A 17,011-nucleotide genomic window follows, 5' to 3' on the forward strand; every position below is an offset into this window, starting at 1 on the left:
AAAAAGAACAGTAATGATTTATTGGCATTTTACTAGCTTTTTGTGAATTTTTTTTTTTTTTAATCTGGAAATTGTGTCTGAAACGGGTCATTTTCCAAACACTTTGTCTGATTTATGCCCATTAGCACATTTCCTGTTGGTATAAAATGCTAAATCCCTTTCATTCTTTGTATACTTACAAAAGAGGTGTACTTAATATCTTGTATGGAACTGGAGCAGAGTACAGAAAGTGCCACAATGTAGGCTGGTCAAGCCAAAGGAACACTAGATAAAATTAATATAAGTCTAAATGGAACACATCAGTCCTTTGTGTGATTACATGTTGTTGCATATGGCTGTGAGGACAACTTCAGTGAAGTATCTAACTATTTATATTTACGTCTGGATTTAAAAAAATGCACAAACCTGTGCATACTGACCCAGCATTAAGTTGTCTACCTCTGGTATAAAATATTTATCCATGTCTTTATCTATCTTTATTTCTGTCTGCTTGCTCTCTGTGTTTATCTACTGTCTGCCTGACTGACTATAATTATGACTCTAATAGCATACTATTTATGCACGTTAACAGATGAGGGCAAGAGAAGCAGCAAAAGTGTAAAAAAGAGGTGGTGATGAAAAATGTGTCATTTTCACATACAAAACGTACAATTAAAAGCTGTGACCTTTGTCACCTGTCTTTATGAATTTCCTCAGCTGTCAGTAGACTCTGAAGGCTGGGTCACCATTATCTCCCAAGTATGCTATGATTTAGCAAATTGTTGGACACATCTGTACACAAAAAGCTTCAAGCTGTAACTCCCCTGTATAAACCAAAGGACCTGTTGTCTGGTGAACCGCAGCACTCATGTTATGCTAAAGGTACTCTGTCTGTCCCAAGCACCTCAAAAGGCAGTAAAGCTGACACTTCGCACAGAAACAGCGAGGCAACCTGTCAAACCAGTTCTGTAATATTTCTGCTGTTTGAAATAGAAGAGAGATGTCCCCTGCCTAGTTGTGCTAGGAAATATAGCAATAGCCACTGAGCTGGAATTATCACCAAAACACATTACATATAGCATAAGATGTTATATGAATTAGGCTTATTATTGCAGTGAAATACTGTACTTATGCTGTATTTCATGTTGCCATGACAGGAATCTCACAGATACATCAATTATAATTAAAAGAATCAAAGATTAGGAGGACCAGAAGCGGGTTGCACAAAGACAGGCTTTAACTATGGCTTAGACCTAACAAATAATCAGACTTCAGTTATTATTCTTGAATATTTGACTGGGTTTAATAGTCTGTGTGATCTGAGTGAATTAAGACACTTATGAAACTGAAAACCACAGCCTTTTAAGCTGCTCCACTCAAACCAACAGAAAACATATGCCTTATAGAATCATTTCAATTGCTGCAAGGGCATTTTGCTGTGAATATTCAAAGCCAAATGTTGTGGCAGCAGAAATCACATATATAATATTATTCTAAGCTGTTGCTTCTATCGCTTAAATCTCTCTCTGAAGTCATTACTCAGTCCATAACGGTTTTCCTCTTATAAGCAGGTGAATGGACTGTTTTTTTTTTCCAGAAACACAGCTGTTAATTGTTGAGGTAGCCTGGGGCAGGACACAGTAGTTACCTTGAAACTTTTTGTTCTTCCTTTGAAACTGTCTCAAAGTAGCATTACTCCAAGAAAAATGACTGACCTAACACAGTAGATCAGTGTCTTTGTGCGACCAGCCCAAGACCAAACTAACTGTTAAAAGATATTTGCGTAATGAATGATTTGAGATTTAAAAATGCCTATTCAAATTTCCCTATTTAATGCTTTGATTTTATCTAAAGAACAGTGTATGTGAGTGTTTGTATGATATTGATCATAAAGTTACATTATAGCTGTCAATGTTGAAGTGCAGTGTAGAGTTTAGGCTATTTGTCAGTGAATAAATGCTCCAACTCCACAAAACCAAAGCCAAGTATGTGCTGATTAGCGACAACTTCAGACCACGCTCCCTTAAAGAGATATTTTGCTGAATTAATTCCAGCTCTCTGTCATGGCAGTGTGTGCAGATGAACAGTGTTTGGCGTCCCTCTGTGGCCTCAGCAGACTGAGCTTGGAGCATCAGAAGTAAAAAAAAAAAAAAAAAAAAAATCCAAAACACTTTGCCTAACAACGTCTCTGGCAGAACCTATGAACACTGATATGGAGGAACATAAATTGCATATAAAATTCACGACAGCAAAACATCTCCCTCTCTTTCACACATTTAAACTGTCCATCCTAGCAGTTAGTGTGAGGCTCAGACAACAGACAGTGTTCGGGGAAGAGGTTACCTGAAATGCAAGAGCCAACAAAAAAGAGGCAAAGATGGAGAGAGACAGACAGATAAGACTGGCAGCCTTTCTGTTCTCCTGCGTTTTCTGAAAACAGTTTGTATAAGTGTGATGATGTGTGTCTTTATGATTGTCCGTTTCCATTCATTTGTTTTATGTATTGTGTGTGCCTATGAAACTTGTATCTTTACATGTTTTCCTGCACACACACACATCTTTTTAACCCTCTCATACTGTGGCACTGGTTTGGAGAAGTGTTTTTAATTAGAAATATGTAGTCATTATAATTATACATTATGCATTTCTAATTATGCAGCATATGACACAATGATACATGTTTGACTATAAAAAGAAGAGCTGCGTGTCTGCTGAAACAAAAGGTGAATGTACACAAATGCCAATTAATAAGGTACAAAAGTTGCTGTCCTAGACTTTTTTTTTTAATACGCACTGGCAACAACTCCAGTGTGGGATTTTTACTTCAGTCTTATAAAATACAGTAGAACACTTTAACTGGGACAAAATCTGGTAAAAACATGTCATATGCATTGGGTCTAAATTAAACTGGGGCGCACTGTGACACTGCAGCCTCTCAGGTGGCTACTGTAGATTATTTTTACACCCGCGGAGTCGTTTTCTGGAGTGCCAGGACAAATTCTCCTCTCCTTGCCCCTCCCTCAATCCCTCATTTATTTCTCCCCCTCCTCTCCCACCTCTATCTATTGCACTCTTTTATTCATTTTATCCTCTTTTACCGGGTTATCTAACTTAATGCCTTCCCTTTGTATACACCTCAACTATAGCTTCCACATTTTATCCTAAAGCATTTCTCCCTTATCCCCTCGCTCCTCAATCTATCTTACAGTCAAGTAGAACAATGTCCTATTCTCAGCATTGCAGCTATTTTCTCATATTCAGCTTCTCCTCATGCTATATGCCTTCTCCATCTTCATGTTGTTTCGTTTCCATGCCTCCAGCTCTGTCAAAGGGTTACCCTTTCCTCCCACCGTCTTACTCATTCTCTTCTATATACAGTATATGTATTGTATATATACATACACGCACACACACACTCACATTTCCTCTACCTGTTTTCATCTCCTGCCTAACCTCAATTCCTGTTGCTGTTTTCTCTGTGCTCTTAATATCAATATATATGCTGCTGCCACTCCCTCAGTCACTCTACTTTTGAAAAATCACAGTCCACTCCCAGGAGGTTCAGGTAATCAGAACCTCTGAAGGTTCAGGTACGCCACTCAGAAAAAAAAACCCAATACTGATGCCACCTGGTGCTTGTTTTTCAATAAAGGTTTCAAATACAAACATGTTAATAATCTGGTGCACAGCATTCTTAATATTCAACAATGAATGAAGTGAAATATCTTATCTTTTCTCGAAATTCATGTCGACTGTGTCGGTCTGAAACTAGCAATGACAGTTGTGCTGTGCGCCACATTGCGACGGGAGAGCCCTATTTGTTTTCCCAAAATCAAGAATGAACCTTCATGCTCATTCCAAAACAGTTTGTATTAGGGATATACAAATCCGACTTTTTCAGTCCCGAAACAATATCTGGGCTTTGGGTATCAGCTGATACAGACTACCTATCCATTACCAATGTTTAATTAATCATTTCATCAGGCTTGACTTAAACATTGCTTTCTTAATTTTATAAAACAATATGTAACAAGTAAATACATAGATAGATAGAAATTTACCAAATTGTTATTTATTATTAAAATAAGGAGTTATTTATTATTAAAATGCTGTTATTTAACACAATTTCATGAGACTGATCAGAAGCTGAGATCTCTGCACATTCACAAATTATTGTGTTTACATGGACATGAATACCCTGTGTATGAGGCTTATGATCATGTTCTGGATATGGTGTTTACATGAGCACAGAGAACTCAGGTTATTAATTTTCCCCGTATACATGAAGAATACCATTCTGTTAGCAGAGACGCTGTTTAAAGAAACAAACCAGCATCAGGAAATATGAAACATTTACTACAAACAACTTAATGCTCCGACCATCACCATCTACAGCTGTCTGCTCCAAGTTCATCCGCCACCTCTCTTCACATACACATACTAGACTAGCCTACGTAGCGTATTGAGGCATTCCTGAAATTATCTATCTACGTAATCACTTCCTCCGCACCGCTGCCAGCCTGTGTCACTAACAGCGTGTAGGACAGGAAATCAGTGGATTAAGAAACACAACTTTTTTCACTTCCAAAAGACAAAACTGAGTAAGAACCTCAAATAAACAGGCCAGTGCAACCTGTGCGACTGCCACCATCTTTGCCCCGCTGACTAATGAGACGAGAGACGTAGAACATAGACATAGCGTCGTCCTATTCATTTTTCATCTAAACCAATTTGAATCACACATTTGAATTGATTTGAACTGTCTCAAGATGGATCTGTTTGGACAGAGCTTACAGCAGTTTTAAAAAAGTCAGATGGCATTGTGTCAAGACAACATGTTGATGATTTAAGATGCTGAACCGTTTCTTCTACTGTTTTTTGGTCAAGTGTATTAAACTGTGACATTACAGTTGATTTATTCCTAGGTGATTTTAGGGATTGAATCATTGTATTATTTTGCTGATTTGTGTGGATATTTAGCCTTATACATTTTATTTTTTCATTGAAAAAGCAGTCAAATTCATTGCATTTTTCAGTGGAGGAGAGTTCTGAAACCATCTTTTTTTTTTGGGGGGGGGGGGGTTAAGCTTATCAACCCTAGCAAACAGAGCGTGAGTGTTGTTGATGTTCTTAATAATCATTTTCAGAAAAGTGTTGCTGTCTAGCCTTGAATAACCCATGGTTAAAATTAGACGTTGTTTGTAGAGGTCATGGTGAATTTGAAGTTTAATTTTTCTCCATTTCCGCTCTTATTTCCTGCATTCTGTTTTTAGAGCCTTTACCATCATAGTGTTCCTCCATGGTCTGGTCAAGGTCATTTTAGTCAAGTCAAGTCTTTATATTGTGTTTTGTACTGATTAATCAGACTTTTTTTTTCCAACCTCTAAAGATCAAACTTTTCCAGTTATCCAGTTCCCTGTCTGTCCATCCATACGTTCCTTCATTAGGGAGTAAGAGCCAGAGCTGCTGTCTTCACGCTGCGTCACACCCTACATTTTTAATTTTTCCTTATCATCCAGCTGCCACTGATACTCCATGTAGGTCAATAAAGAGGGCATGCACTCAGACAAACTTCCAACCTCCCTATCTTGCTCTCACGCACGCACGCACACATGCACACACGCACACGCACACACGCACACACACACACACACACACACACACACACACACACACACACACACACACACACACACACACACACACACACACACACACACACATGTACACACTTAGTATAGCAGTACACTCAATAAAGAGCCATGCTAAATATTTGTTGGCCTTGGTTTGTGGGACTATGTGTAAGTGAAGGAAGGAGAAGGGGTATGAAAGCACCACACAGTTGAAAAGTCTCCCTACTGCTCCTATCTCCTCCAACAGTCTAACAGGAACTCTGCTGCCACCCAAACAAATCCCAGAGAAAGGCTTGACAAAAGCCCTTCCTTGGTACATCTAAACCTTGCACACAGACACACAACCACGTACTTGAGCCCTCACACACACACACTCCCCGCAGAGATTAATAAATCGGATCTAGATCGTAGAGCTCTGATAGACTAGGTTGACAGTGGGGGTCTGGGGCCTGTCACTTTGCCCCTCTCTCATTCAATTTATCCCCACCCTGCCTTACCCCTCTTTCTTCTTATTTGATCTCTTCATGATTCATTAGAAGCTGGTGTAGACATAAAGGCAGTTAATTGTTCTGATAAGGGTAAAACTGAAGGAGACACATGGATCAAAGGAGGATTCAGTTTCATATTTCTGATCACAGGCAGACTGTTATTTAATTAAACTAGTTGGCTTCATGAAGTTGAGGGCCGGTCTGAGTAAATGTTGCCCAGTGTATTGTAACAGAGCTGCATAAACTGTATTTTGCTGTAACATTTAAGCTGGTGGGCATTTTTATAAATTTTTTAACTCACACTACAGGTCTGACCTCTGCACAACCGGAACCTACAACTTTAATGTGCACACTGTATAGAAAAACTGAACACAAGCACAGAAGCCCCAGGCAGTTTTATTTCAAGACTAAAGTATTAGTCACAACACGTACAATACTAGTCCAATAGCATTAAAACAGCGGACCAAAATTTCTGACCTGCCAAAAACTCATTCAGTCACCTGAGCACCAGATCATTCAGGCAATTAATCAGACAACTGATCTGGCAGAAATGTGGCCCAGTTCTAAAATCCAGGGCAACCAATTTGGGGCAAGAATCTTGCTTAATCTGTACAACATCTACCGGCTATAATAGTTGATTTAAACATCTCTTAATTAAGAGTCACCAAAGTTACGTGTGGATGATGCTTACACTAAGATATCAATGATATTTGGTCAAAAGTTGGCCCAAGCCACTCACTTAACACTCAGTAAACATATATAATTTCCTCTTACACTTAAATACAGTATAACTCATATTCATAAAGTAACCTAAAATGGTCTTATATAGGTTACCTTGAATGGAAGGGATTTTTCACTGCAGGGGCTAATGGGTAGAGACTGGAGGCTGCTGGCAGGACTTGTCTCTGTGCTCTGCAAAAGACAAATATATAAATATAATAAAAACAACATCACAATGAGGTTATACGCTGTAAGTGCTTCTGATTGCTAGTGTAGTGCACAGAGGGCTTTTTGCAGGATCAATTTCCCATTGAGACTTGTTTGTTAGTAACAAACATCTGCAAGTATTTTTCGCTTTTAAACTTAATTTTGTTGCGAAGCAATATTGGCAAAAATATTATTTATTCAATAAGAAAATAGAAAGAAGTATAATAACTAGAAAATTCTGCTAGAAAATTCTACCAGAGAGAAGAGACTCTGCTGAACATGTTGATCATTCTGATGTTTATGGGGTCAAATATGTGAGAACCAGGGCAGGTTAAAAACCTGGCTGTCAGCTGTAATCCAGACAATTTCTTGTCCCAGTTTGTATTGGAGCACTATGGGCAACTGGTTGGCACTCTTGTTGCTTGGAGGCTCATAGGGTCAAATGTGTACACCTGTTTAATCCATAGTAACATGTCTGCGACCAGCACACATTTTCTTATGTTTTGATATAAATAGATGTAAGACGAGTGAAAATTGTGGGAGACAATTTAGCTGTGTCTAGCTGTGATGTCACGCACTCTAGGTCTGAACATTTCACCACATACACAACCATTATAAAAATCTTAAACGACCTGAAAATTTAACGAAACCAAAACGTCGATTTTGTGAAAACCGTGCTTAATATCAAAATGCCCATTCAGCCCAAATAAGTCACAAATCTCCTGCCCTGTTTGAACTTTTAATCTGTTTTATGCGTTAAAGTATGGTGAATCCGTGTGGCCCCAAAAAGGGGTAGTTTTGAGCTTGGTCCATGACGGTTTCCCATGGTTGTGTATGTGGAAATTAAGCGTTTTTGGGGGATTTTCGTGAAAATGGCAAATCTATCCGCACGTGTCAGTGTTTTGCACATGTGTTGGCAACGCTGTCGGACTTGAATCGAATCAAAGTTTTAGGCGGAAGAAGGCGAATAAGCAGAACTAGAAAATGCATTTCCTGCAGAAAATGCATGAAAATGCTGAGAAGCTGAATTGCTAAAGCTAAACTGTAGTGCTAAGGGGTTAAGTAAAGTACATATTGATGCATCTATTACAATGTATGCTTTACCACATCATTGAATTGTTGGTAGTAAGTAAAGTGGCATGCATTTTAATATACAGTATCAGGTCATTATGACCCACAACAATAACGTTTTATGACTGCGAATACAGCAAATCAGAAGGTAATTTTTCTCACTTGTTTGTGAGTGTAGTCATAAAGCATTATGAATGCATTAGAATTCATTACGAATGTCATCATAATGCAAGACAGATATAGCATTCATATGAATGAGTCATTTTCTACAGAATACCTGCAGGACAAAATCAAAATGCGTCCCCTAATCTAGGTTTGAAGCACCTGAGGTTCATAAAAAGTTAGGACAATCGGTTTCAAAGAACTTGCCTGTATAAATACTACTTCATGTTGTAACCTTCTTTCACCTGGTTTCTTACATAATCCGTATTCTAATGCCAGCTGTGCTCAGACACATTTTGGCTCTGCTCCTCGACTCTGGTGTGTAGTGGGCAGAGAGCAGGGGCAGTTAGAGGGGCTTCCAATACACACACACACACACACACACACACACACACACACACACACACACACACACACACACACACACACACACACACACACACACACACACACACACACACACACACACACACACACACACACACACACACACACACACACACACACACACACACACACACACACACACACACACACACACACACACACACACACGAACACACACACACACAATTAAAGAGAGCAGACGCTGGTCTAAATGTCACCTGTGAGGGCTTATAATAGGACAGATGGTTAAGGTGAGGATAAAGTCATGTCTTCAAGCAGGACTGCTGGTGAATGTAATTCTGCATGGTAAGGACATGACAGCACACACATGGAGGATATGACAAGATACATGACAAAGACGTGACAAGTAACATGGAAAGGTAAAGTAAAGAATAAGCTAACGACACTTACATTCCATTTCTTGCCATCTGTTGCCCTCTTGCAGATTTATATGCAAGCAAACCTCTTTGTTGTTTGAAAAAGAAGAAAATACTTACAAGGCAACCTGGCACCTTGCTTTTTAGGCTAAAATCCTGATTTAGTTTGTGCATATTTTTGGACTACTTTAAGGTTTTGAAGGTAGCTTTGAGAAACATCAGAGCCCAAATCTTTGCACAGCATAAACTTGATGGTTTATTGGTTTGGCTGACCTTTTAAAGAAGCATACCTCCCTGTCAGAATTATAGGTGCGCTATAGCGTCAGGCCCTCAATGTGTCATCGGTGATCAATGCCTTTCCCCATGTGGAGAGACAGGCACACACTCACTGGCACCCAACCACTCTCTCTCTCTCTCTTCACTCTAACACACACACTCATTCTCTTTAAGGTCACCCCTGTCCCACAGGCCTTAACACACAACTGTCCCCACAATTAGATGTGGTTCGGTAAAAAGCCTTTCTATTTGAGAATGGGGAAAGCTGCCTTGGAGCTCTGGATTTAATGACTTGCACTACCCAGGAGCTAAATGTCTAAAGATGATGAATGGCCTAAGAAAGGAAAGCAGGTTTTGTAGTTTGATATACCCCTTTAATCACATTCACACATCAGCTAAATCAAGAAAACCTTCAAATAACTAAAAGGTGTGTTTGTGCCCTCTCTCTCTCATTGACATTTGGCTTTTTATCCAGGGGCAGCACAATTAAAAACATACTGGCAAACACAGGATGAGTTCTCTGAATTTGAATACCAGCTCCGCTCGAGTAATGATGATTGTGTGTTTTTTAACCCTTTCAAAAAGCTGGTGCAATGGCTGAAAAGATAAATGCTACTGACTTAAATGTAATGAGCACCAGTATTTTCAACTACACCTTCCTTGTAACAACACTATGCTGCTGAAAATATTTGGTGGAGGCAACAAGAATAACCTTGCCGCCACAAGTGAAGCAGCTGCCTCAGGGGTAAGAGTCAGTAGGATGGACAGAGGGGCTGCAGCGACACAACCTAAAAGGGACTGGTGGTGCATGCATGGATATTGCACAAACATGCTCCCAATGACCGTGGGTATATGCTATAGGCAATAGGACAGTCACAGTTTTGCTAGAATCCATGGCTGACATTGACAAATGGGGATCATTGTGTAAGGCAACTTTAATGCACACATGGACAGTAGCGTTTTAGAAATGTTCCTCTTCCTCGGGATAAAATGCTGGGAGATAAATAAATGAGTGTCAACAGCTGCTTTAAATATGCACATCTGACAAATATGATGCACAACAAACAGAAAATGATATGATGTGACATTAACTGGCAAGTTGGTCATGCATGTCATCTGTAATGATATGCATTTTCTGAGGCATTTTAAGCCTTTATTACAGACAGTAGGGAGAAATTACCAGAAATGAGGGAGAGACAGCAATTGAGAGTGAGAGAGAGAGAGTGAGAGAGAGAGAGAGTGAGAGAGAGAGAGAGAGAGAGAGCGAGAGAGAGAGAGAGAGAGAGAGAGAGAGAGAGAGAGAGAGAGAGAGAGAGATCCCTGTTCTGACTGGAAAAGTTCATGTCTTAACCGCTCTGTCATAACCTCTTGACTGCAACAGAGAAACTGGCATGATATGTTACTTTTTATAATTTTTATTCACTGCTTCCAAGTCTTCTTGCTGACATCTTTATCCATAAATGTGGCTAACACAACTGAACTTTTTAGCATATATATTTATAAATAATGATCTCGTTATCTGTCTCAGTTGGCAACAATCCTAACAAACAAAAAAATTAATTAAAAAGTATAATGTGCAGTCTAGCTTAAGGCATAACAAATTATATAATCACTTAAGATCTGGGTAATGTATGAGGATGGCTACCTTTCTCTTAGCAATGTTCCTACCCAAACTTTCTGCACAATCCTGACTGTTGAATGAATTTAGTTATAGTATTTGAGGGAAAGCTAAACATACTGTAACCTAAAAGTTTAAGGAGTGACAATATCCTTTCTTCTGTATTATGTAAATATCAACTTCATAATTTGTATTTTTCTACAGTAATGAGTGGTGACTGATATAGAGTAGAACAGATGGGAAAATCTAGGAGATAATGAGACTTTTGGACCTGAGCGTCTGACTTCATAACTGTAAGTTTACAGTGCATGAATCATTATTGTAATGTGCTTCTTTGAAAGCACCTCAGCTTTCAGTTGTTTTGAGGATGACTGGAATGCAACTGTGTGTGACATATAAAGCTGACCTGTGTTTTGACTGACATTAGAGAGAAGAGAAGATACTGTACATTAAGGTTAACAAAAGTAAAGAACAGATGATTGCAAAGCATATAGGAATGCTAAGTCACCCTCCCCTTGCTGCAGAATGGATTACATCTGTTGATGGAGGGTAACACAATTTGCAAGTTAATACAACAGAGAAAGCAAAGAGGGCAAAGCATCCCATCTTTCATATTCATGTTCTACTGCTTTGTGTCCTCTCTCTCTTGCAATAGCTGAAGTCTCTCCATCACTACTCTAGTTTATGTCTCTTTCCACTAATTATTATCTTGTCATTTTCATGTCATACGTCTCTCTCACAGTGATCCTGGTAGGCAAAAATAGAGATGAAAAGTGAAGAGAAATGGAGAAAGTCATACATATGTCTCTGTGGACTATAATTCACAGAGAGGTCCTCACAGCTAGCTTTGATCTTGGCTTAAAGGTACTAACAGTGTGGTATTAGGGAAGGTTTGGTCTCCCTTTTATATGTATTTTCATGTATTTATGTGGGTCTGGATAATATTGCTGTATTTGGTAAGGTCAGTCACCCATGTAGTTTATAAGAAAACAGCAGCCAGACACTGCTAATGAACTACATCCCTCTTTGGTATGTAAATGCATCATTCACTTTCGAAACATATATTATTGAAAATATGAGCACTTTCATTCCAAAACACAATATAATAAGCACGATCGAAAAAATAACTCCCAATAGAAATAGAAGTTCTATTGAAGCTGCACTTACACAACTTTGAAAAACATATACTGCAGTTTAGGATTTAGCTGTTTTCCAAAAGAGCATAATTACCATTCTGGTGTGGTGTGAACTAAAACTGTAATTTACAATCAGCAGTTTATTGTATTTTTTATCATTATGGCTGAGAATCTGCCCCAAGTCATTCTCTATGCATATTGCTATTACCCCAAATAAAATATTTGACTCACATTTAGAACAATTTTATGTTCCTCAAAAAAATCTCAATAAATGATAAAATGTAAATGTTCTTCACATTTAACAAATAGAATATTGTTACGTTCTATTTACATACTGGTATAAAGTAGTCCCACAGTAAAAAAGGTTTCCTGACTGCACAGAGCCATGAATACGGTTCTGTGGATATTACAGTTAAACCTTTTCCGCTATTGTAACGTGTCACTGCTTTACTAAGTGACCATTACAGCTAATCATGTCTATAATAGTGTGGATGTAATTTTACTGGTTTCCCCGACATTCAAACTGAGATCGCCTCATAGCCTGAGGTAAAACCATAGTTTTAAGCAGGCTAAAGTAGTTATAGAGCAGACTGGTACTCTGAAACATAAGGATTAATGTGTGGAATGAGTGTGTGTATGATTGCATATACTGTATACTGTACACTTAGTGTAACCCTAGGCACATTACCATTAAAGAAAGCATCTGAAAGCTGGATCTGAAACTTTTAGCTGTGAGTTTCCCATCCATAATATCTGCTGAGGAAATTTATATCTTTGTTATTGTTCATGTCCTACCATTAGCTGCTGCGGACAAAAAAAACAACTAAATAAACAAAACGAGATATAGACTGAACCATGACTCAAGAATTAAGGTCTGAACCAAACCATGGATTTGGAGAATCATTACACCCTTAGAAGATACTGATTCAATTTAAAAAAATAAAGTGATTAGAGACCTTTTAAAAGGCAGAAAAGCATCCACTCTAAGATGATTTCATGGAGATGAAATAGAGCTGATTAAGACAGGGAGTGAATAATTTGTCAGTGGAGTGCTACTTGTTTTTGTTAGAAATTAGAATAGCTTCAAATCATTTGCCAACCGCAATTTAATGCATTTATAACTTGACCAGATAATTGTGTAACTGTGGTACAGGAGATATAAAAATGCATTTCAACTTTGTACGCGTCAATGTCTAAAGATATGGACACACCAAGCCCATGGTTGGCCATCAGTGGATGTCGGGTCAATGGTGAGTGACGTGTGTTCCGCCCTGTTGGCACTAGTCAGACCATGTTGGCTGTTTTTCGGCAATCTCAACAGGTTGATTCGGCAGTAGAGCCGTCGGTGAGAGAAATCAATGATTGGGAGTTCAGTTAGTGCACAAGAACAGAAACAGAAGTGAGGAAAGTAAACAAACATCTAAGTCCTGAAGCTGCAAGATCGAAAACAAACTTATATGAGGTAAGATTACTATTTTTAGCCAGTGAGCTCTTTAGCAGAAACTGTTCATAATGATTTGTGTAATTGTTTGGTCAGGCACAACAAATAAAATTTGTTCTTCCACCATAGGGTTGTGTTGTTAATGTGCTAATTGGCTAACTAGCACCATGAGCCACCCTTTTTGAATGACGAACCCAGACTACTACCGCCTGCTTGTGTGGAGAGTTTTTTCCTCTCACGCAGGTGCAGAACATGTGTGCTAGTTGACTGTCTGCTGTTATCTTTACGTGTAGTCAAGTACCACTTTTTGAGCAAGACACAGGCGACGAGAGGGAAAGCAGCATTTGACCTTCGTCACCACTATTTCTTTGAAATCAACTTGGCTTATCCTTGCCTTTAATCTAAAGTATAAAGCCATGTTAAGAAGGGTCTGTATGCTTGTGTCTGTGTGTGCATATGCATATCCCACCTCCTGCAGTGTCCGTCTCAGTCTTAAAAGCAGAGTTTTGACAGCAGTGCAGTCCTGCTGCATCAGTCGGAGTGGAAGGGTCTCCAGCCCGGAAGGTAAGGGTTCATCTTCCCTCCCCAGACCCTGCCCTGAACTCCAGTCAGCAGGCAGCAGGCTGGTTGGACGGCTGGGCTCCCTGTAGGAGAGGTAGAGTGAAAAGAAGAGAGAGAAATAAAGAGATGAAATGTTAGGATGAGTGTTAACTTCATTGACCTGTCTTCACTGCTCCCCACAGGCAACTAGTAGAATATGAACCTTGTCTTTGGTCTTTACTGATGGTGTAGATGATTCATTATGCAGCTGGATGCTATTGAAGATATCAGCTGCTTTTGAATATCCCAAAAGTTCCCAGAATCCTGTGATATTTTGTGTGACCAAACAAAAATGTACAAATGTAAAAACAATAACTTGTCAGCATGCATAACATGTGTTACAATTAGATGCAATACAGTAAACTATACCTTATACAGAGCAATGATAAGGATCTGTCTGCATCAAAGTAAGAGCAGTTTTTTAGTTTTATTAAATCCACTATCTAAAGATTTGTGTACATTCGACACAAAGTTGCTTTTAATAATACATAGTGAAAATACAAGACAAGAGAAATGAGAAAGGAAGAGGAATACAGTAGAGATTACTACAGTGAAGGAAAAATAGACAGAGCAACAAAGGTCAGATAAAGACCAAGACCTGCAACAGCTGCTACACAGAACTCCCTACGGACTCTATTTAAATGAGCCCTCATTTCTATAACAAGTCTGTTTAAGATTATTTAAAAACTGACAACATGAGGTGATAAACTCCCACACAAACAGGCAAAATAAAAGCACATACAAATGACTGCATGTGCAGACACACGTACCCACTGATGCATTCAGAGATCAAAGAAGACAAAGCACACATGTCCCATCTTATAATCATGTGTCTCACCAACATTATCAACTCAAAAGGATACTTCAATGTCAAGAGCTTTGATTTATTATAGCCCATCACAGCTGTGTGATCCTGTCTGTGTGTCCTTCGTATATGTTTAGAGCATTGTTAATGTAGTGTTTTGTTTTATTTCATGTCTACATTTATTATTTTGCAGAAACAACCCTGTGTATGTGTTTGTGTATGTAACTGATTGTTTGACCGTGATCTCTCAGATGAAGAGCTGCATATTAAACACATAACCAACGTAGAGCTCAGCAGACCTCCTGACCGCTTGACAAATAGAAGAGATGAAATCTCTCCAAAAAAAGACACGATCATAAGTCACTGTTTAAGGCCTGATTATTAATTATTCCTTTACACAGCATGCTACACTTTTTGTGGCGGTGTGGTGTTGGACTCTGACACATGAATACAAACAACAGAGGGAGATCAAACAAGCCGCTGTTTTCATTAGTTGTCCCGTTTGAGAACACAGTCCATTAAGCAGTAAACAGGCCTCTGGAGCAGTGTCTTTGGTCCATGGTGCATGGCCTCCGTTCTTTGTCTTCAACACGTATTTAGTAAAGCTATTTACTAATATTAGGAGGAGCTTAGTTTCAACAGCAGTCAGGTTTGCTCAATGTCAAAGCATTCTTTATCTTGTTTGACTTCCAGCCAACGCTAAAACTCAATTGAAGCACTACAACAAAAACCACTGACCTTATCTACAAAAATGATATCTTAATAGTCATTCATTGCTTGGAGCCCACTTTACTTGTTCTGTCAGCGGGAGAGTTTAAACCGGAAGCATATTTTTAACTGCTTACAATGTTAGACTACTTATTATTTAATCAGACATGAAAACAGTCTCAAAGAAAAGATCAAGCTCTCTTTCTATTTTGTAGTTTGAAAATAATTATGTGACTATTATAATATATAAAAATTTGGTCTGGTAGATCTTTGTCTGGCCACTCATACATACATACAAACAGCCTACTTTAATACAGTTTGTGCATTATGAATGTAGTTGTATGGCTGTGTGGCTTCTGTTGTGGTGTATCATTTGAATTTTTACTACAGTATTTGATGATTATGGGGTAGTAAAAGATACATTCAGAAACAACATTTTTATTTCCACATTGTCATTTTAGTATTAACATTTACCCCTGGTTAATAGTTAGCACTCTTTTCACACAGCAATAATTATACAGGTCTAGGATTATACTAGGTTTGAATTATACAAAGTCTAAGATGTAGAATTATCTCAAACCTTTCAATGTCTGATCTGCCTATTTTCATAGGTCCAAGTTCTGTAAAGAAGCTAGTTACATGATCATGTGCCTGGTTAGCTAAGGATTACAATATAGAAAATCTAATGAGGACTGTGGTAAGAGCATCATGAATTCAAACGCACTAACCAAAATAACTTCACCACTCTGTTCTGTGAACCGTTAAAAAGCAGAACATATCCTTTTTTCGATTGACAAGAATTAAAAAGTAATTACAGTCAGATTTTCAGTTTTCGGAGATGACCCTTACTTAGCCCAAAGAGATATGCCATGGGTCAAAACTAGGTGATACAACAAAAGCCTGAGAGTTGGGCTACTGGGCGAAAATATTCAGCAATTTTTGGGCCATTAGTTATTTTATTTTGTTAATTTAATGGTCTGACTTGAACGAACGAGCTGCTGCTCCTCAAAGTCAAAGCCAGCAGGGAAAAACAATGCTTAAAGCCTAACTTCAGTAAATGAGAGAAACTTGAATTCAGAAGGTCAAGACTACGGTTACATTTTTCTAAGGGAAAAAACTGTAGGAATATATCCTTACAGCTTGTGAGTTTATTTGGTTTATTACTGGGAATCCACACTGGAAGCAAGCATTGGTGTAATCCCATCAAAAAAAACTGCGTCTTCCTCCTTCCAGCCATCTGTCAGGAGCTCAGCTGACAGCTACTGTTAACCTGCCTTCACCAGGCTGACTGACAGCAGACATTTACTGAAACAAAATAGTTCTCACACCCACCGTAGTGAATGAGGTGAATCAGCCTGTGACACAGACACGTACGTCTCAAACAGACTGAGCTGATCAATCTT

General features: G+C 38.7%; 1 protein-coding gene across 1 annotated transcript in view; it reads right to left on the minus strand.

Annotated features, from left to right (window-relative positions):
- The window catches only part of ccser1 (coiled-coil serine-rich protein 1), a 127,194-nt gene that overhangs the window by 70,922 nt on the left and 39,261 nt on the right, over positions 1–17,011 (minus strand). The window contains exons 7-8 of the mRNA XM_083912846.1: positions 13,965–14,139; positions 6,935–7,012 (exon numbers count right to left, since the gene is read on the minus strand). Coding sequence (XP_083768972.1) covers positions 6,935–7,012; positions 13,965–14,139 — 253 coding nt within the window. The remainder of the gene's footprint in view (positions 1–6,934; positions 7,013–13,964; positions 14,140–17,011) is intronic.

The sequence above is a fragment of the Echiichthys vipera genome, assembly GCF_963691815.1.
Source record: "Echiichthys vipera genome assembly, chromosome: 4".
Classification (NCBI taxonomy): Eukaryota; Metazoa; Chordata; class Actinopteri; order Perciformes; family Trachinidae; genus Echiichthys; species Echiichthys vipera.